Raw genomic sequence first — 18,944 nt, forward strand, 5'->3', positions numbered from 1 at the left:
ACAGGACCGAGGACTTTAAAAGAGAATAATAATAATAATAATAATAATAATTAGTAATAATAATTGAGTCATAGAAAGTCATAGTATGATCATGGTAATAATAATAGTTGTTGTTGTTGTTATATTATTAGTGACAGGACCGAGGACTTTAAAAGAGAATAATAATAATAATAATAATAATAATAATTAGTAATAATAATTGAGTCATAGAAAGTCATAGTATGATCATGGTAATAATAATAGTTGTTGTTGTTGTTATATTATTAGTGACAGGACCGAGGACTTTAAAAGAGAATAATAATAATAATAATAATTATAGTAATTAGCAATAATCATTGGATCGTAGTAATGACCCTGGTAATAATCAGTGTTGTTGTTATATTATTATTAAGTGACAGGACTGAGGACTTTAAAAACAGATTATCTTTTGGGGGGAGGGGGCGTTTTACTCGAGGGACTGCAATTCCCAGAACCCTCCACGCCCGCCGCGGGGGATTGTGGGAGTGGCGGCCCAGAGCGAGAGAGAAAGAGCGACCCCGCTCTAACTGAGGCTCCTCCTGACTAGAGACTCATCTCCTCAGAGAAGGGCGGGGGCGGGGCGTGCCCACCGGTGGGCGTGGCCAGCGCAGGTGAGCCGGGCGGCGATTGGCTGCGGCGCGCCTCCCTCCCGGAGGGCGAACGTGGCCACTCTGGCCGCCCTGAGCGCCTCTCGCTGGCCGTTGCGGCCGCGCGCCCTTTCCCCCCCCTGAGGCGGCGGCGGCGGCGACGGGGTCTCCTAGGGGCCGGCGGGTGGGCTTCCGCCCGAGGGTCGCGGGTTCGAGTCCCGGCCGCGGCCTGGCGGTGCGGGGGCATGAATTGCGGAGGGACGAGGCGGCGAAGGAGGCGGCGAAGGAGGCGGAGGAGAAGGAGGGGCGAGGAGCCCCGAGGAGGAGGAGGAACGCAGGGCGACCCTGAGGCCGGGCCCCGGGGCTGAGGACCCGGCCGGCGTCGGCGGAGGTGGGCACCGGGACACCGCCGCCATGTCCCTCCTCTGCGTCCGCGGTGAGTCCTTCTCCCCCTCGGGAGGGTGACTGACAGGTGCCACTCACGCCCTCAGGGAGATCGTCAACAGTGTTAGAGAGGTTTCGTAGCGCCTCTGACTGGAAGTTAATGAGCCCACAGTGCGATGCGGCAGCTAACAAGGCCAATGCGATTCTAGGAGGCATCAATAGAAGTATAGTGTCTAGATGAAGGGAAGTAAGAGTGCCACTCTATGCTGCTCTGGTCAGGCCCCACCTGGAAGAGCACTGGGTCCAGTTCTGGGCTCCACAATTCAGGAAGGAGGTTGACAAGTTGGAGGATGTCCAGAGGAGAGCCATCAAAATGGTGAAGGGTCTGGAAACCATGAAGCCCTATGAGGAAGGACTGAGGGAGCTGGGGAGGTTTAGCCTGGAGAAGAGAAGGTGAAGAGGAGATATGAGAGCCCTGTTGAAATACTTGAAGGGATGTCATGTTGAGGAGGGAGCAAGCTTGTTTTCTGCTGCTCCAGAGACTAGATCCCAGAGCAATGGATGCAAGCTCCAGGAAAAGAGATTCCGCCTCAACATCAGCAAGAACTTCCTGAGAGTAAGGGCTGTCCGACGGAGGAACAGACTCCTTCCTCAGTGGAGTGCAGTGGAGTCTCCTCCTTTGGAGGTCGATAAGCAGAGGCTGGATGGGCGTCTGTCAATGGGGATGCTTTGACTGAGAGTTCCTGCACGGCAGAAGGGGGTTGGGCTGGGTGGCCCTTTTGGGGTCTCTTCCAACTCTATGATTCTATCTCCCGCACAAAAACGCGCTCTCTTCTTTTTTTGAGCCCAGGGAAGGCTAGATTGATTTTATGTTTATTTACCTATGGTGGTTTCAATGTAAACAAAGGAGTTTATCAGACAAGGGAAATTGGAAGTATAATCCAATGGCAATCCGAACACAATCATAGGGTTTAACGTTATTGCATGATAGAATGCCACATGCAAATTTGGGCAATGGCATGCTATTTTGGGGCAGTGGGAAGCCAGTTCGGATGCAATGCGCATTCACGTAATTGCGCTAAACTAGAGACTTTACGTGAATGCATTCTGGCCCCACTTCCTTTTCATTCGAATTTAAGAGAAATTCCTCCTGTTTGATAAACTGAAAAACCCAAGGGCAGGTCTGCCTTAGGGTCACTGTAAATCAGAAACGACTTGAAGGCGCAACAGCAACAACAATAGCTTTTTTATTGGATTCATGTCCTGACTTTCCCTCAGGATGATTGGCTTGTTATGCATCCGACTTTCCTGCCAGTGAAGCCACTGAAGAGCCAAAGCTGGAAAAAAGTGCAGTAAGAACTGATTTTCCCTGACCCTTCTCAAAGTACAATTAGTCCAAACGGCCATTTGAAGCCCCACGGTTGTGACCACACATGAATAAGACCCTGGGAGTCCAGTAGTTGCTCCTCTTCCTCCACATCCCCCACTTGCTTTGCACACCTTTTGCATTCTGGAGTGGGAGCTATGCACACACATAACACAAGGGAGGGTTAAGTTTTGTTAAGTTTTAGGAACGTTCTAGTTCAGTGCTTCTCAAACTGTCCAATGTGGCAGACCTACCAATCCCCTGCTGGGGTTGTGTGCCTTTGAGTTGTTTGCTTTGTGGCAGCCCTAAGGCGAACCTATTCCATGGTTTTCTGGGGCTGAGAGTGTGTGACTCAGCCAAGGCCATCCTGTGGGTTTCCATTTCCAAAGGAGAGTTGAACCCTGAGTCGTCGTCCAGTGCTCAGATCACTATGCCATGCTGCCGCATGCCACCCATGTGCCAGGCACTGGCACCGTATTTGGGCCATTGGCTACAACTCTTTATTTTCTTTCCTAACAACTCTGTTGTACTAATCCATGGCTCACTGCTTTGAGTAGCGTCGGTCTAGTCCAGTCCTCCAGATGTTTTGGGCTTCATCTCCCATAATTCATCACTGTTGGCCAAGTTCAGCCTCAGAGGATGGCAGTGGCAAACCCCCTCTGAAGAAACTTACTAAGAAAACCCATGATAGTTTTGCTATAAGTTGGAAACGACTTGAAGGCACATAACAACAACAATTGGCCAAGATGGCTGGGGTTTCTTGGATATGAACCCCCAAACATTTGAAGGACCAAAGGTTGGGAACTACTGATCCCACCCTGAAATTCAGGGCTGTTTGTTGCAGGATGCCATTGCAGCCATCCAGGCTCTGCTTTAAACCTTTCCACCGAAGGAGAGCCAGGCTACCAAGGCTGCAAACTCCTTGTCAAACAATTTATAATGTTAGTAGTAGACCTAGTAGACCACAAGTTGAAAATGAGTCAGCAGTGCGATGTGGCAGCGAACAAGGCCAAAGCTATTTTCGGCTGCATCAATAGAAGCATAGTGTCTAGATCAAGGGAAGTAAAGTGTGGTGGAGTCTCCTTTGGAGGTCTTTAAGCAGAGGCTGGATGGCCATCTGTCGGGGATGCTTTGATTGTGAGTTCCTACAGGGCAGAATGGGGTTGGACTGGATGGCCCTTGTGGTCTCTTCCAACTCTTATGAGTCTATGAAGTTTGTCCTGAGGTCGAAATCTGCTTCCCTGCAGTTCCCACCCATCCGTTTTTCCCCGACATTTTGGACCAACAATGAACAGGGCTGCTCCATCTGTTGCATGTCAGGCTCCCAGATACTAGAAACCATGGTTGTGTTCCCCCTTAATGATCTTTTCAGCAAAAAGCCACCCAGTTCTTTTGTGGGACTTGCTTTCTAGCTCTCACATTGTACTGGTTGCTTTTCTCTACATGCTCCCCAGTTTGCCAATGATGCTTTAAAAATGGGGCACAGTCAGTGACTGGGGCATGGCAGTTAAGACAGCAGTGGGATGCCTATCATTTCCCTCACAAGAGTTTAGACAGTCCTCCAAGAACTTCTCTCTCCATCTCTGTGGTGATAAGACATCTCACTAGAAATCAGGATTCTGGGAGGCTGAGGGCTGGTGCATTCAATATATTGCTTTTTGTCATGAGGAAATAATTGATTTTCCTTAAGCATGTTCATGTCTGTTCTTTCCCTTTTTTGAACTGTGGGGGATCACAGCTGGTCCATCCTGTGACCCTCAAACAGCATATGCTGTTTTAACAGAAATGGATCTAGTTATATATTTGATTGTCTGTTTTGCTTATTATGTCCACCAAGGCAGTGCCCTGGGATTGCTACAGACTTTTCACATCGTGTGATGTCGTTTCTCATAGCAGTTGTGGTTATGAACTCCTGAGCTCTGACCCTGAAGTTGCTTTCCCATAACCGGATGTTATTCTGCTGGCTGTTTTAAGATGATGCCCGCAATCTGGATTGCATGCTTCTGGGTGCTTGCTATCATCATCATCAATCATCATCATCATCATCATCATCATCATCATCATCATCTTTTTATCCCATCTTTTCTCTCAGAAAGGAGACTCAAGGCAGCTGAGTTGGGCATTTTCACTGATCAGCCATCAAATCATGTTCCATGTAAATGCTGTTTTCAAAACTTGCAGTGAAACTTATTTATTTATTTAGGCATTTATATCCCGCCCTTCAGCCCTAATGGCTCTCAGGGCAGCTTACCATTATTATTTTTAATCAGACAGTTCCCTGCCCTCAGGCTTACAATCTAAAAGACGCGAAACAAAAGGAGAAGGGAATGGTGGAGGGAAAGGGGATGAGATCCAGTGGTTCTTCTCTCCCTCTGAGGCTTGGACCAAGGCAAAACCTTATGTCCTGTAAAGGCAGGCTAAATAAAGCTGCTTTGGGTCACTTTGAAGGAATGCTGTTTAAATGACACATGCATCTTAAGAAGCCAAAAGCTGTGCCAAAACTGCACTTTAGTGCAGCTTCTGGCCTCTTAGAACGCATGCATCATTTAAACAGCATACCTCCAAAGTGACCCGAAGAAGCTTTATTTTGGCCTGCCTGTACGGACTCATAGGCTTTGTAATACATCAGAATTTGCTTACTTGGTGGGACACAGCTGTTGTTCCAGTCAGTGTAGGAGCTGGTTTTCTTACTTTCCCTGCTCTGTCGGCAACAGTAGTTTTAGATCCTATTGTGGCGTTCCCTCTGGCAGCAGCATCGTTGTGAATAATAACAGTCCCTGGAAAGATAGTTTCTTGATGTTACTATACTTTAAAATGATTTAAAATGTTTAAGCCCCCCCTGCCTTTTCATTTTCCCTTTGCCATGATGAGCGTGGTCCTGTTTCCCCCCCAGAAAGTTCTTCATTTTCACTTCTACAGTTCATCTGTTGTTAGATAATATATTGATATGTAGAACTGTTGTTCCAGCAAATCCGCAGCTGTATTGAAATGCATTCAAATGGCAATTGAGTGGAAGCATTTGCTCTATTTGAGAGAAGTTTGCTAGTATGAATATTACAAAGGCTGATGCTACAAACTTTCTTTAGTCCCCACACTGTACCCAGTTTCAATTTTGGATTAGGCTGGTCAGAACACAACTTGCATCTTTCTGACTTCTGGCCTGTTCTGTGCCTCTGACTTCGCTATGCAGATTTTTAATTGCTTTCTGTTTTTTAAAACCCTAGACATTTACCTAGAAGGCTGTACTTTGGGACATATAAAAATCCTTCAGCACTCTCTGGCAGAGAGCCCTTGGTAAAATCTGAAAGCGGGATTTGTGTCTAAGAAGGAGAGCAGCCTTCTGCAGGATGAGTGCTCTGCAGAGGTGAATGGGATGCAGTGCTGGCTCTGGGCATGATGGGAGTTGTAGTCCACAAAATGATAGAATATCAGTGCAGGGGGATATCCAGTGCAGTGGTGAGAACCAGAGCATCTGTGAATTGGTCCTGTCACTGCTTGCATATCTTGACCATTTAATGCGCATCTCTAAAGCATACTGCAACTGCTACATGTGAGTCAAGTCTTGTTTGCCAACAGAGCAGTTCCTGGATCTTGTCGATGTGAGGACTGTGACTCAGGTGCTGCAGATCCTGGCAAATAAAACATCCTCCCAAGCTTGCCCTTTGTGCTTTGTTACCTGAATACACACACAGAGTACTGAGAGTGGGATTGCATTTCCGTGTTGCTGCTCCCCTTGTGTGTCAGCGTCTGACATCATTGGATTAAGTGGCTCCTCATTTCACTTCCTTGTATTGCTATAATAGCATTGTAAACCCTGCATGTTTCTGATGAGAGCTCCTGGGTCGTTGCAGGTGGGACTGCCTGCTATTCTTCCTTCCTGGGCCTGTGTTTGACAGTGTCTGCTGGGGTACTGATGCTTAGGCCCTGGCTGATAAATACTTGGTTAAGTAGTAGTTGATCATTTCACTTAGAGAGTTGAAGCTGGCCCAACAATTCTGCTGAAGGGATATGCTGCCTGCTTTTTGAATTTTTGGGTCCTTTTTTTGTCAAGGAAAATAAAAGTGTTGTGGAAGGATGGGCCATCTTTTAAGAGGCTATATCTCTGCATCTGCCCACAAGAAAATTCTGTGACTAGGATATACAGTCAGCAGCAGGAAGGAGTATGGCATCAAATCCATACACTTTCACTGCTCCCCTCCGTCATTATTAGTGTTTTTTGTTTTCTTTTTTCAAAACAAGTGTCTCAGCTAGAATAGCCATGGGAATGGGTCCAAGCTGGTTAACTTTGGCTTATATGTATTATGAAACTGGTTTTGCAATACAGTTGAAACTTTAGATTTTTGGAACAAGGAATTCAACATGAAGTAGCACCATTGTGTTTATTTGGACAGGAAAGATGTGGTTTTGTCTTTCTATGGGTCTATAAGTGTAATTGCTTTCTGGTGAAAAGTTGATGCAGGTTGAGACCAAAGCTGATCATGTTGAATACAAAGAAGATAATGTTGAAACTAGTGGGAAATCAGTTGATAGGAGCCAGTTCAGAGCTTGGAGGTTCTTCTGGGGCCCCTTTGCTGCTGGGTAGACTGATGTTGGCAATGAGGACTAGAGTCTTCCTTTGTTGAGCAAGGGTTTCATTGTATTGCTCCATTTTTTTGCAGTCTCTAAGATGGACTGATGCCTGGTACTGTGTGTAGAGCTGCCCTTGAAGACTGCATAGAAGCTTCAACTGATGCAGGGTTCTGCCACTTCTTTTGTGCCAAGTGTCCAGAAGTCAGGACAAAGGCAGCCTCTGCTTCAGCAACTGCACTGGTGCAACCTCTGGGCCACACATGCCTTATTGATCTCCGTTCCTTAGGTGAGCCCACCTTTGCTAGTGTTGTGGCAAATCGCATTGGCCTTTTTAGCTACCGCATTACACTGCTGAAATTCAAAAATTCAAAATGAAATTCAATACGGAGAAATGTAAGGTACTGCACTGAGAGCGGAAAAACAAAATGCACAGATATAGGATGGGGGACACCTGGCAGAATGAGATACTTATACGTGTGAAAGGGATCTAGGAGTCCAAGTAGCCCACAAGTTGAACATGAGTCAACAGTGAGATGTGGCAGCTAAAAAGGCCAATGTGATTATAGTCTGCATCAATAGAAGTATAGTGTCTAGATCACAGGAGGTAATAGTGCTGCTCTATTCTGCTTTGGTCAGGCCTCACCTGGAATATTGTGCCCAATTCTGGGCACCACAATTCAAAAAAGACATTGAGAAACTGGAGCTTGCTCAAAGGAGGGCCACCAAAATGGTGAAGGGCCTGGAAACCATGAAGCCCTATGAGGAGAGACTTAGGGAGCTAGGGATGTTTAACCTTGAGAAGAGATGGTTAAGGGATGATATGATAGCCCTGTTTAAATATCTGAAGGGATGTCATATTGAGGAGGGAGCAATCTTGTTTTCTGCTGCTCCAGAGAACAGGACCCGGAACAATGGATGCAAATTATAGGAAAAGAGATTCCAACTCAACATTAGGAGGAACTTCCTGACAGTAAGGGCTGTTCGACAGTGGAACACACTCCTTCCTCGGAGTGTAGTGGAGTCTCCCTCCTTGGAGGTCTTTAAACAGAGGCTGGATGGCCATCTGATTGGGTATGCTTTGACTGAGAGTTCTTGCATGTCAAGGTGTTGAAGTGGATGACTCTTGTGGTCTCTTCCAACTCTATGATTCTATGACTTTGTGTCAGGCAGACCCTCTTCTGAATTGTATCCTTGACATGAAGTCAGTAGGCAAGCCACACTCTGTGCCTTCTGCCCTCCTTTGCATTAGGAGGATAGTATTACTGCCCAAGAAAGATTTTTTCAAGGGTAGAGTAGTTTTCCTAAATGTTAGAAAAATGCTTAAAAATGAATTCTGGCTTCAGTTGTATGGTTTGTTCTTGTTGTTCACTGCCATTGACTGATGGCAACCCTATAAATGAGAGACCTCCTAGTCCCTCCATCATCTAGCAGGTCTTGCAGACTCAGAGCCGTGCCTTTCTTGATTGAGCCTTTGCATCTGCAGAATGGTCTTCATCTTTTCTTGTTGCCTTTTACTTTGCTAAGCATTAGTGTATTTTCCAGTGAGCCATGTTTCCTCATGATATGTCCAAAGTATGACAACCTCATCATGGCTTCTGAGGCCAACCGAGGCTTGATTTGCTCTAGGACCCATTTATTTGTTTCTTTAGCAATCCATGGTATTTGCAGAATTCTTTTCCAGCACTGCATCTCCAATTAGTTGATTCTTGTCCTGTCTACACTGTCCAGCTTTCACAGCCATACAGAGAAATGGGCAATATGATGTCACAAACAATCTTAACTTTAGTATTCAATGATACACATACACACACACACACACACACACACGACGATTTTGTGTAGTTCTTTCGTAGCTGCCCTTCTAAGTCCTAATCTTCATCTGACTTTTTGACTGCTGTCTCCATTCTGATCAATGACTTAACTAAGGTATGGAAAATTGGTATGTGAAAATTGAAGGAAGGCGCATAAAAATGTAAGATGTGCAGATGACACCATATTAATAACAGAAAACATTAAACACTTGGAATGATTACAGAAGGAAGTGAAGGAAGAAAGTGGCAAAGCAAGTTTACAGTTAAACATTAAAAAAACCCCACAAAAATAATGACCTCAGATGATTTACATAACTATAAAGCAGATAATGAAGACATTGAAATAGTTTAAGTTTTCCCATACCTTGGCTCAGTCATTGATCAGTAGTAGGGTTCCTTTAACCCAAAGTGCTTTTGAAATACAGTACTGCTATTGGAGAGTCATTGAGGAGTGTGAATTGGACTCAAGACGAGAAAGCACTGTGTTTGGATCTCTGTCAGTCATGAAAGCCAGTGAGTGATGTTATGTCAGTCATATCTCCCGCACAGAGCTGTTGTGGGGATTCAGTCATTAAAAGGGATGCCATATGTGCTCTCAAAGAGTGGGGTAAAATTGTCATAAATAACCCAGAAGTCTAAGCCCCTCCATTCAAACACCCTAAAGGCACCAGATCCTGTCTGATCTTGGAAGCTAAGCAGAGTTAGCCCTGGTTAGTACTAGGATGGGAGAGCACCAAAGAATCCTGGGTGCTGTAAGCTATATTTCAGAGGAGGGCACTGGCAAAACTACCTCTCAGTGTTCCTTGCCCAAGAAAGCCCTGGAAATTAATGTTGTCACCATATGTTGACAGGCAGTATGAAGGCATAATACACACAGAGTTTGATTCTGTAAGCTAAGCAGGGTTACCCCTGGTTAGTACTTGGATGGGAACCTACCAAGGAAACCCAGGTGGTATAGGCTCTATTTCAGAGAAAGGAATTGGCAAAACCAACTTGGAGAATTCCTTGCTGGAGACAATGATATGAAATTCATGGGTTTTCCGTAAGTGAACAGGCAACCTGAAGGCACATATACACATGTTAGGAGAAGGATGGTGGCTTGGTAATAGATGCTATGCTTTGCACACTGATGATCCCAGATTTGGTTCCTGACGCTTCCAGGTTGGGCTGGGACAGAATTCAGTGCTAGTCAGTGTTGTCAATATTGAGCTGAATGAACCTGTCTGTGGCCTGATTTAGTACAATGTAGTTTCCTAGGAAATGGGTGGGGAATTGGCCCTCAAAATGTTTTTTGCTAGCTACTGATCAGTACGTGCAGCTGGTCGATAGCAGAGGCTGTGGGTATTACTTATTTTATTTATTTCAAGGATTTATATCCTGCCTTTCTCCCACAATTCTCCCACAGTGGGTATTCTGTTCTAAAAGGGGTGGGAGGAGGGGTGAGAGAAACGATCTCCTACACTCATCTTACTACTTTTATTTCTCTATGTCCAGATTTGGCACCTAGCTGCTTTTGAATCTGCAGCCTTTTTCCTAGTGCTCCAATCTCCATCTTTTTGTGCTCTGCGATTTGAGAGAGGAGTATCATATTTGGCTGTGATACACATGCCAGCTCGGTTGTAGGGCGTAGAAACCAAACAAGCCATCTAAAAATACCAAGCTTCTTAAAAGTCACAAATCCTATGCAAGGCTTGATGATTTTTGTGCAATAAAAATACAGCTGTGCCGCACTTGATGAACATTCATTTGCCAAAGCCTTAAATTGCCTGAATGGATTTCTGCTTCTGCTGTGATTATTATACCTCCCTCATTTTCCCCAGGGACTCCCTGAAGTGTGTTGAGAAGGAAAATGCCAAGCTGCTGGGAGTGACAGCAGTCTTCCAGAGCTGCTTTTTATGCCAGATTGCTTGGTTGGAGCTCTGCATGTCAGGCAGCTGTGGCTGGAAAGAGAGGGTCTCCTTCACAGGGTGCAGCTGACTTCCTACAGTGGCAACTAGTAAAACATTTGTTTCAGCATTTGCTAGCAAAGCAAGCCCTGTGTGTGTACTGTGAGCGAAAGAGATGCATATATTTACATCCATGTTTAATACTGTTTTCTCAGAAAACCTTTGTGACCTGGAGGGTTGGATGTAAGAACAGTAATTTGTGTATACTATGTGTCAGTTGACAAAATTGCTGGCAAGCATTTATCCTGATTTTAATGCATGATTGTTTTGCACATGTTAACTTGTCACCCCAGAAGAGCTGCATTTTAATTAACACGTGATGGGAGCATAATGAACCTGGTTTCTTTTACTTCCTTGTTTCCAGAGTCTCCAGTGTTTTTGTTATTACCTTTGCAAACATATTACCTTCTGTAATATGTGTGTGAGAGAGAAACCTGTAGTTTGCCTACTTGGTGATATGTCAGTTTTCAACAGATATGGTTTAGCAGAAAGAATAGAGGAATAAGCATGAACAGTATCAGTTTTGAAGGAAGAAGATGCCCTAGTACATCTTGTTTTTTTTGCACTGTGAGTGAGGTTTGAGACAATGTGGAATCCCTTAATTTCCTCCAAAGTTTCTGAGTCTTAATGCTACCTCTTAGCTGCATGGCATATCTGAGAGCTTGCTTTTCTTATATATCAAGATAGGCAGGAAGACCCTCTCCGTATACATGAGGTGAAAGAAGTGTGAGGTGAAAGAGAGCTTGATTCATGTTTTGTTGGAGGGTGTCAGACTCCCAATTGCCACCCCCAAACAACAAGAGGCTGTGCTTCTAAAGAGTAACAGCTTTATTGAAAGGTAAAGGTATAGGCAACAGAAGTGACTTCTTTGTCAGGAATGAAGATACATAGTTACAGATGGGTTATATAGTCCCACGAGCAGACCCACCCCCATAAAGCAATAAAGTTAATTAATTGGATCAGTCTTTCCCGCGCAGTGAGGAATCTCCACCCAGATGACGTAGTGTCCTCTCGTCCGGCCTCACCGGCCTGTTCCCAAAACAATTAAGTTCTCACCAAGTGTTATCTCCTCCTTGCACCTGTGGCCTTGAAACCCAGACATCCCTCTCTACTAAACTAAGTAACATAAAACCTTAACAACCTATGAGTATATGTAAGAATGGTTATATATCCCATCATCCCACAACCCAACATACATGGCAGCATATAAAGCATAACAACAACATATTTTAAAATCAGGAACATATTACTATAACAGCCTATAAGTAGTAGCATTAACTCTTAAGGTTTAACTCACCCCTCCCAACACAAGAGCAGTCTCGGCCTGGCTGGGTAACTCCCTAACATTGTAACATTCCAATCCTAATAAGCAAGCACAGAAGCTAGCCATCTATCCCCTTCTAGTACATTCTAACTAACCAATATATATCAAACCTATTATGTCCTTAATCAAATAATATCTAAACAAAACCCCAAACTACTAATCCCTCTGACAGAATCCCCAAATGAATATATAAATGACCAATGAATATATGAATGCAGGGGAGTTCTGACAGAGGGGCATGGGAAATTTCCTGGGGTCTGGACCTTTGAAGGGCCCATGCTTCAGCAGCCATGTGTGAGGGGACAAGTGTCTTTGACCTGCTGTGGTATTGAAGCACAGTTGTTTAGTTTATGGTCACTAGTAGTTTGAATAGAAATACATTTGGGTATGTAATATCTACAGTCCAGCAAAAATACTTGCGTGTGTGAGTTCTCAGTCTTGTTTTGTCCATCCTTGTGCACACAGGACAATTTAAGGATTAGTCTTTCCCTTCCCTGGAGATGCTTTAGAGACAGGCAGTTTACATTTGGAATGATGATTTCTTAATTACCTGGTGTTCTTCTGGGTTAGAGGACTCCAGCATTGAAACAAAGCTGACTGTGTTGCCAGAATGCAGATCTATGCCAGATGCAGAATTACATCCCAGAGGTTGCCTTGGAAAGACTACCTTTAAGACAGGAAGACACATCCCTTCCCCATTGGCAGAGCTTGTCTTTGGACATCCTCTTGGCTTGCCTTGGAAGCTCCTTTCTATGCCACCAGATCTAGGCTGAAGCAGTAAGCATAGCATGTTATATAGGAAATAAAGTCTTGTGGAGCCTTTGCAAAAGAAAACCCAGGTGAGGCAGGACCTGGCTGTATTGCTAAGGGGCAGGCACAGCGGGATCCCTTATTTTCTGGAGAAAAGTTGGTGTGGTTGGGGCTAATTTAGCAAGGATTCACATGGGCTGGTGGACATAAATGCTCCCCTGCTTTCAGAGGGCTGTGACATTTGCATCTCTTTCTCTCCTACCAAAGTGGTGCAGCCTTTACTTTCTTGATTTGTGCAATCTTCCTTTGGGATATAGAAGGACATTGTTTTAGGAAGAAAGCTGGATGGTGTGGCTGGCAGCAGTTTTCCATGTCTGCTAGGCCTGTAGCAAAGAGCTGAGTCCTCAGCCAGGCTCCTTCCCCAATATTTTTTCCTCAAGGATTAACAGGGGTCTTGCCGGAGGGCAAAGGCAAGGCAATCTGTTCTGCCTTCCTGGCACATGCTGCCTTTTACAGGATAACAGGATCTGCATTATGATCTGAGTTACAACAGCAGCAGCATTCTTTTGTGGCCAGGGAGATGGCCAAGGTATTTGTCTGCCAGTAGCTTGGAGCCAGTCTGATATAGGGACTCTGGAGAGTCCCTATTCGACCATGAAAACCCTGGGCAACCTTGGGCAAGTCACATGCTCTCAGCCTTAAAAGATTGGCAGTGGCAAACCCCTTCTGAACAAACCTTGTCAAGAGAATCATAGAATTGTAGAGTTGGAAGAGACCACAAGGGCCATCCAGTCCAACCCCCTGCCGTGCAGGAACTCTCAGTCAAAGCATTCCCGACAGATGGCCATCCAGCTTCTGCTTAAAGACCTCCAGGAAAGGAGACTGTCGAACAGCCCTTACTGTCAGGAAGTTCCTCCTAATGTTGAGGTGGAATTGCTTTTCCTGTAGCTTGCATCCATTATTCCGGATCCTGTTCTTTGAAGCAGCGGAAAACAAGCTTGCTCCATCCTCAGTGTGACACCCCTTAAAATACATAAATAGGGCTATCATATCACCTCTTAATCTTCTCTTTTCCAGGCTAAACATACCCAGCTCCTTAAGTTTTTTCTCATAGGGCATAGTTTCCAGACCCTTGACTATTTTGGTGGCCCTCCTCTGGACTTGCTCCAATTTGTCAAGATCATTTTTGAATTGTGGTGCCCAGAACTGGACACAGTATTCGACCCCATGATATGTTCATCTTAAGGTTGCCATAAATTGGAAATAATTTGAAGGTGCATAACAATCTTGGGCAAAATCCTGTGCGAATGCCACATTTCCTCTCTAGTGGGATTATGCCTGTCAAAGAGAATGTTAGATGCTCAGCTCTTGCCCTTGTTCTCTGTCTGCCCAGTGCCCAAAGAGTGTGCTCATAGGAGTTTTCAGTTTTGAGGACTTTAATCAGTCTGGTGCAGCAAGATGCATTGACTTTAAAACCTTCTTTGAAGGTCTTTAAACAGAGGCTGGATGAATGTCCATCTCAGGGGGTGTTTTTGTTGTGTGTTCCTGCATGGCAGAATGGGCTTGGACTGGGTGGCCCTTGGTGTCTCTTCCAACCCTAGGGATCTATTATTCAGTATCACCCTTGAAATGTAAGGAAATTCCAATAACCTCTCCCAACACTCTCAAAACAGAATTCAACTTTTATTTATTTATTTTTAAATTTTCTTTCTTTCCATTCTCCTAGGGCTAGGCCAGAGGGCATCTTAAAAAAACCCAATAAATTATGCACATTAAGATGCAAATAGAATTAATTATACAGTTATAACACAGATCAAATTAGAACAGTAAAAGACTCCACACTGCTAATAGTTAAAAATAGTTTTAAAAATCCAGCACAACTGTTTCACACCCCTAAGCCTAACAGGCATTGAGTTGCAAATGGCTTGCCTTTTGCTTGCTGATGGAATGAGAACAACATGTGTATGTTTCTAAGTTTCTCTGGATGCTCTGTCATGTGAGATCAGCCCCCCCCCAACCGAAAACAGAAATACTTTAGGCTGGGAAATTCATTCATCTAGCCCAAGATTTCACTCTGACTCTGGATTGGGTCACAGCCCCTAGAAGCTCTCCTGGGTTCAGCAATGCCTACAGAGGTACAGGTGGAGATGTTTGCTTTGTTGCTGTCATGTGCCCTCATTTTCTGACTTATGGCGAACCTAAGGCAAATGTATCATGAAGTTTTCTTGGCAAGATGTGTTCAGAGGAGGTTTGCCATTGCCTTCCCCTGAGGCTGAGAGCATGGGACTTGGCCAAGGTCAGCCAGTGGTTTTCATGGCCATGCTAGGAATTGAACCCCAGTCTCCAGAGTTACAGTCCAACACTCAAACCACTACACTATACTATGCAATTTGGTGTCATTCAAGCCAGGCTACTATGATGTACTAAGTCTGGGGCTGCTTTTTCAGGTGGTATAGAACATAGCAGCTAGAACACAAGCTGTAGCAAAGTACAACGGGACCTGGCTGTCCAAAAGGACTGTTTTTCAGGAGAACCTGCCCAAATAATGAGACCATCATGGATCACTTTACCAGGGTCTCTTCTTCTCCTCTAGGGATGCCAGTGCTGACTGCAGCGTAGGGAGAGCGCGTCCTAAATGTGGTGCCCTCCATGTGGCCAGGGACACATGCACAGCCTCAATTTTTTTCTAGCACCAGAAAAAACCCTTATTTTCTTTAACCCAGCCTTCTTTAGCCTGCCCACCTCTAAAACAATTTTAGCATGATGGGTAGTGCTAGCCATTCCATTTCAGTTTGAAATGTTCTGCTGCAGTCATATATAAACATTTATTTATACAACTTCCATTTATCACCCACACATTGGTCGGCACAACTCAAAAAGCCCTCCATGACTTGGACTACCTGGAAGACCACATGCTCCCGTAAAATCTTGCTGGGGCCTTGACATCAACAGGAGGGGCCTTGTGCACAATTTTGTCTACTGCAGACATGATAGATGACCTTCTCGGCGGCTGCTCTCATATGACAGAGCATCCAGAGAAACTTAGACTACACAAACATACACATATTGCTCTCCTTCCATCAGCAAGCAAAAGGTGTTTCCATTGAGGCAGGTTATTTGCAACTCAATGCCTATTAGGCTTAGGGGTGTGAGACAGTTGTGCTGGATTTTTAAACTATTTTTTACTATTTGCAGTTGGCGTCTTTCACTGTTCTAACTTGATCTGTGTTATAACCATCATGGATCACTTTACCAGCGTCTATACCAGGGTATAATTAATTCTGTTTTTGGGCTATGAGGCCGTATTCTAGAAGAGTTTATCCTAACATTTCACCAGCAGCTTCAGAAAATGCCACAGATGCTAGCCACAAATGCTGGCGAAGCGTCAGGAATAAACTCTTCTTGAACATGGCCACATAGCCTGAAAAACCCACAAAAAACTATGGATGCTGGCCATGAAAGCCTTCGATTTCACATTTTTTTTTAGCTGTATCCGGTTTAACTATTGTGAGCTACCTTGCATCCCACACTGGGAAAGAGGTGGGATATAAGTCACCAAATAAACAGTAAATCCTTATTGTTGCTGGAACATGGCCCACTCTGTCTAGACCTTGTTTTTAAAGGAGGGGCGGCAGATTGTATAAAACAGAGTGGGATATTGGACTGAAGCTCCCAGTATTCCCCACCATTTGCTAACCTGCTTGGGAGATATTTTGTGCCATAGAACTTACCTGTGACTTCTCTGACAAAACTGTACCTGTCCATACTCCCAGGTTGTGTGTAGTCCCTCTTGGGACAGGACAGGCCCAGACAAACAGTAAGAGTGATTCAGTTTAATGTGCACTGCACTTAAGTTTATTGGCCCCTATTAACTCATTCTTGGTTCCAGAAACAAGCAAAGGGCCTTGCATGTTCTGGAGACAAACTTTTTAATCCAGATGCTAAATTCCAATTTAATCATGTTTCAGGTGGTGAGTTTTTATGGGGTTGGGTAATTAGCTCTGGGGAAATTAATACTAAAATGAGCTTTCCAGGTCATCGTCTTCATTCCCAGATGCTGATTTGCTAGGTAAGGGGCTATTGTTGCCTTTCATGTTAGTACTAAGGAGACCCTGGGGAGGTATATTTAAAGGGTGTTTGGTTTTTAAATGGGTTAATCAGTTGTAGGTAATAATAATAAAATAATAATAATAACATTTATTTATATCCCGCCTCTCTACAAAAAGCAATCGGGGCAGCCCAGCTGCCACAGCTGAAGTCATTGCCTTCAGTCACTAGATGGCAGAGTCCCTAACCATCAGTTGTACGTAATATAAACCACAGCTGAAGTCACTGTCTTCAGTCACTAGATGGCAGAGTCCCTAACCATCAGTTGTAAGTAATATAAACCACAGCTGAAGTCACTGTCTTCAGTCACTAGATGGCAGAGTCTCCTGACCATCAGTTGTAAGTAATACAGTGGTACCCCGGGATACGAATGCGCCGCCTTACGAAATTTCCGGGTTACGAAAAAAATCCATTTAAAAAAACTGTTCCGGGTTACGAAGGTTATTTCGGGTTACGAAAAATTTTTTGGTGCTTTTCGGCGCTATTTCGCACGAAATCGCGGCTTTTCCCCATTAGCGCCTATGGCTTTTTCGCCTTACGAAGATTTTCGGGTTACGAAAGCGGCGGCGGAACGAATTAATTTCGTAACCTGGGGTACCCCTGTATAAACCACAACTGAAGTCACTGTCTTCAGTCATTAGACAGCAGAGTCTCCTAACCATCAGTTGTAAGTAATATAAGACCCACCCTCTCATCCCCCAAGAGAAAAGAGTGCAGCAGCTTTTCTGGGGGTGGATCCCCTGGGTGGTTAAAGGTAGAGAAAGAGCAATTAGCTCAAGTGGCGTGGGGGAGTGCTAATGGGTTAAATGGCCATGGTGAGGAGAAGAGAAAAGGCCACCTGAGTGGGTGGGTGGATGGGATGAAGCACTGAGGCAGAGTTGGGACTAAGGCATTTCTAAGCCTTACAAAGCTGGCTACTTCTGCTACTATATGCACAATATTTTTGGAGGGAGGAATGTCATGTTTGCTCTTTTAAATGTAAAAGTAATGGGACAAAAGAAGAAAGAAAACCATCTGACAGTACTCAGCATTCTTCTCTCTTGAAAGAATTTTCACCATGCTACATGTTTACTGTTGTAATTTGCTTGGATTCCTCAAGATTAAGCGGAATACAAATTATTATTATTGTTGTTGTTGTTGTTGTTGTTGTATGCCTTCAGGACCTTTCTGATGATAAGAACTCTTTGATAGCAGAAGATGCTGCTGCCTCAGAGGGTGACGGAATCTCCTTCTTCGGAGGTTTTGAAACAGAGGCTGAATGGCCATCTGTCCCAGGGAGGACTTGGATTGTGCCTTCCCACATGGCAGAAAGCAGTTGGACTGAATAGCCCTTGTAGTCTCTTCCAACTCTGTGGTACTATGGCCTGTTACAAACTGCCAAAATAAAGCTGCTTCGGGTCTCTTTGGAGGTATACTATTTAAATGATGCATGCATCCTAAGAATCCGGAAGCTACACCAAAGCTGCCCTCCAGTGCTTAGGAATGGAGTGTGGCTTTGGTGCGACCTCCGGACTCTTAGGACCCATGCATCATTTAAATAGCATACCTCCAAAGAGACCCGAAGCGGCTTTATTTTGGCAGTTTGTAACAGGCCTATGATTCTTAAGTTTGTTTCCGACTCATAGTAACCCTATGTGACCCTATCATGGGGTTTTCTGGGGCTGAGAGAGTGTGACTCTCCCAAGGTCACCTAGTGGATTTTCATGACCAAGCAGGAACTCAAACGCTGAACTCCAGAATCCTAGTCCAACACTTAAACCACAATATTGTGTTATCGTTTTACATGTCCACCCAAAATGGTGTTCACAAATTCAGGAGACACATGGGACTGGATTACTCCAGCTCAGACCCAAATGAATAGACAAATGATTATAACAGACATCACCAATATATGCTTCCTCAATGTATGCTTCATCCCCCAGACACCTGAGTTAAATTGTGCTCCATGTGAATGAAATGTGATGTAACCACTAATCATAAGAAACGACAATGAATGAAATCACTTTTACCATAAAATAGAAACTATATGAAAAACTATATGAAAAAAGGGGAAATATTTTAGAACTTACAGCTAAGAAATAT

At 44.4% G+C, this 18,944-nt stretch overlaps 1 protein-coding gene across 3 annotated transcripts in view; it reads left to right on the forward strand.

The window, feature by feature from the left end:
• The first annotated feature begins 738 nt into the window (after positions 1-738).
• UNC13B (unc-13 homolog B) overlaps positions 739-18,944 on the forward strand; it is a 295,806-nt gene continuing 277,600 nt past the window's right edge. For 2 of the 3 annotated variants that reach the window (XM_042454371.1, XM_042454372.1), the window contains exon 1: positions 740-1,041. In XM_042454371.1, the coding sequence (XP_042310305.1) occupies positions 1,020-1,041 (22 nt within the window). In that variant the 5' untranslated portion in view covers positions 740-1,019. Of the gene's footprint in view, positions 1,042-18,944 lie in introns of all 3 variants that reach the window. The other variant, XM_042454370.1, reaches the window with a different exon arrangement.

This window comes from Sceloporus undulatus, chromosome 2, assembly GCF_019175285.1.
Source record: "Sceloporus undulatus isolate JIND9_A2432 ecotype Alabama chromosome 2, SceUnd_v1.1, whole genome shotgun sequence".
Lineage (NCBI taxonomy): Eukaryota > Metazoa > Chordata > Lepidosauria > Squamata > Phrynosomatidae > Sceloporus > Sceloporus undulatus.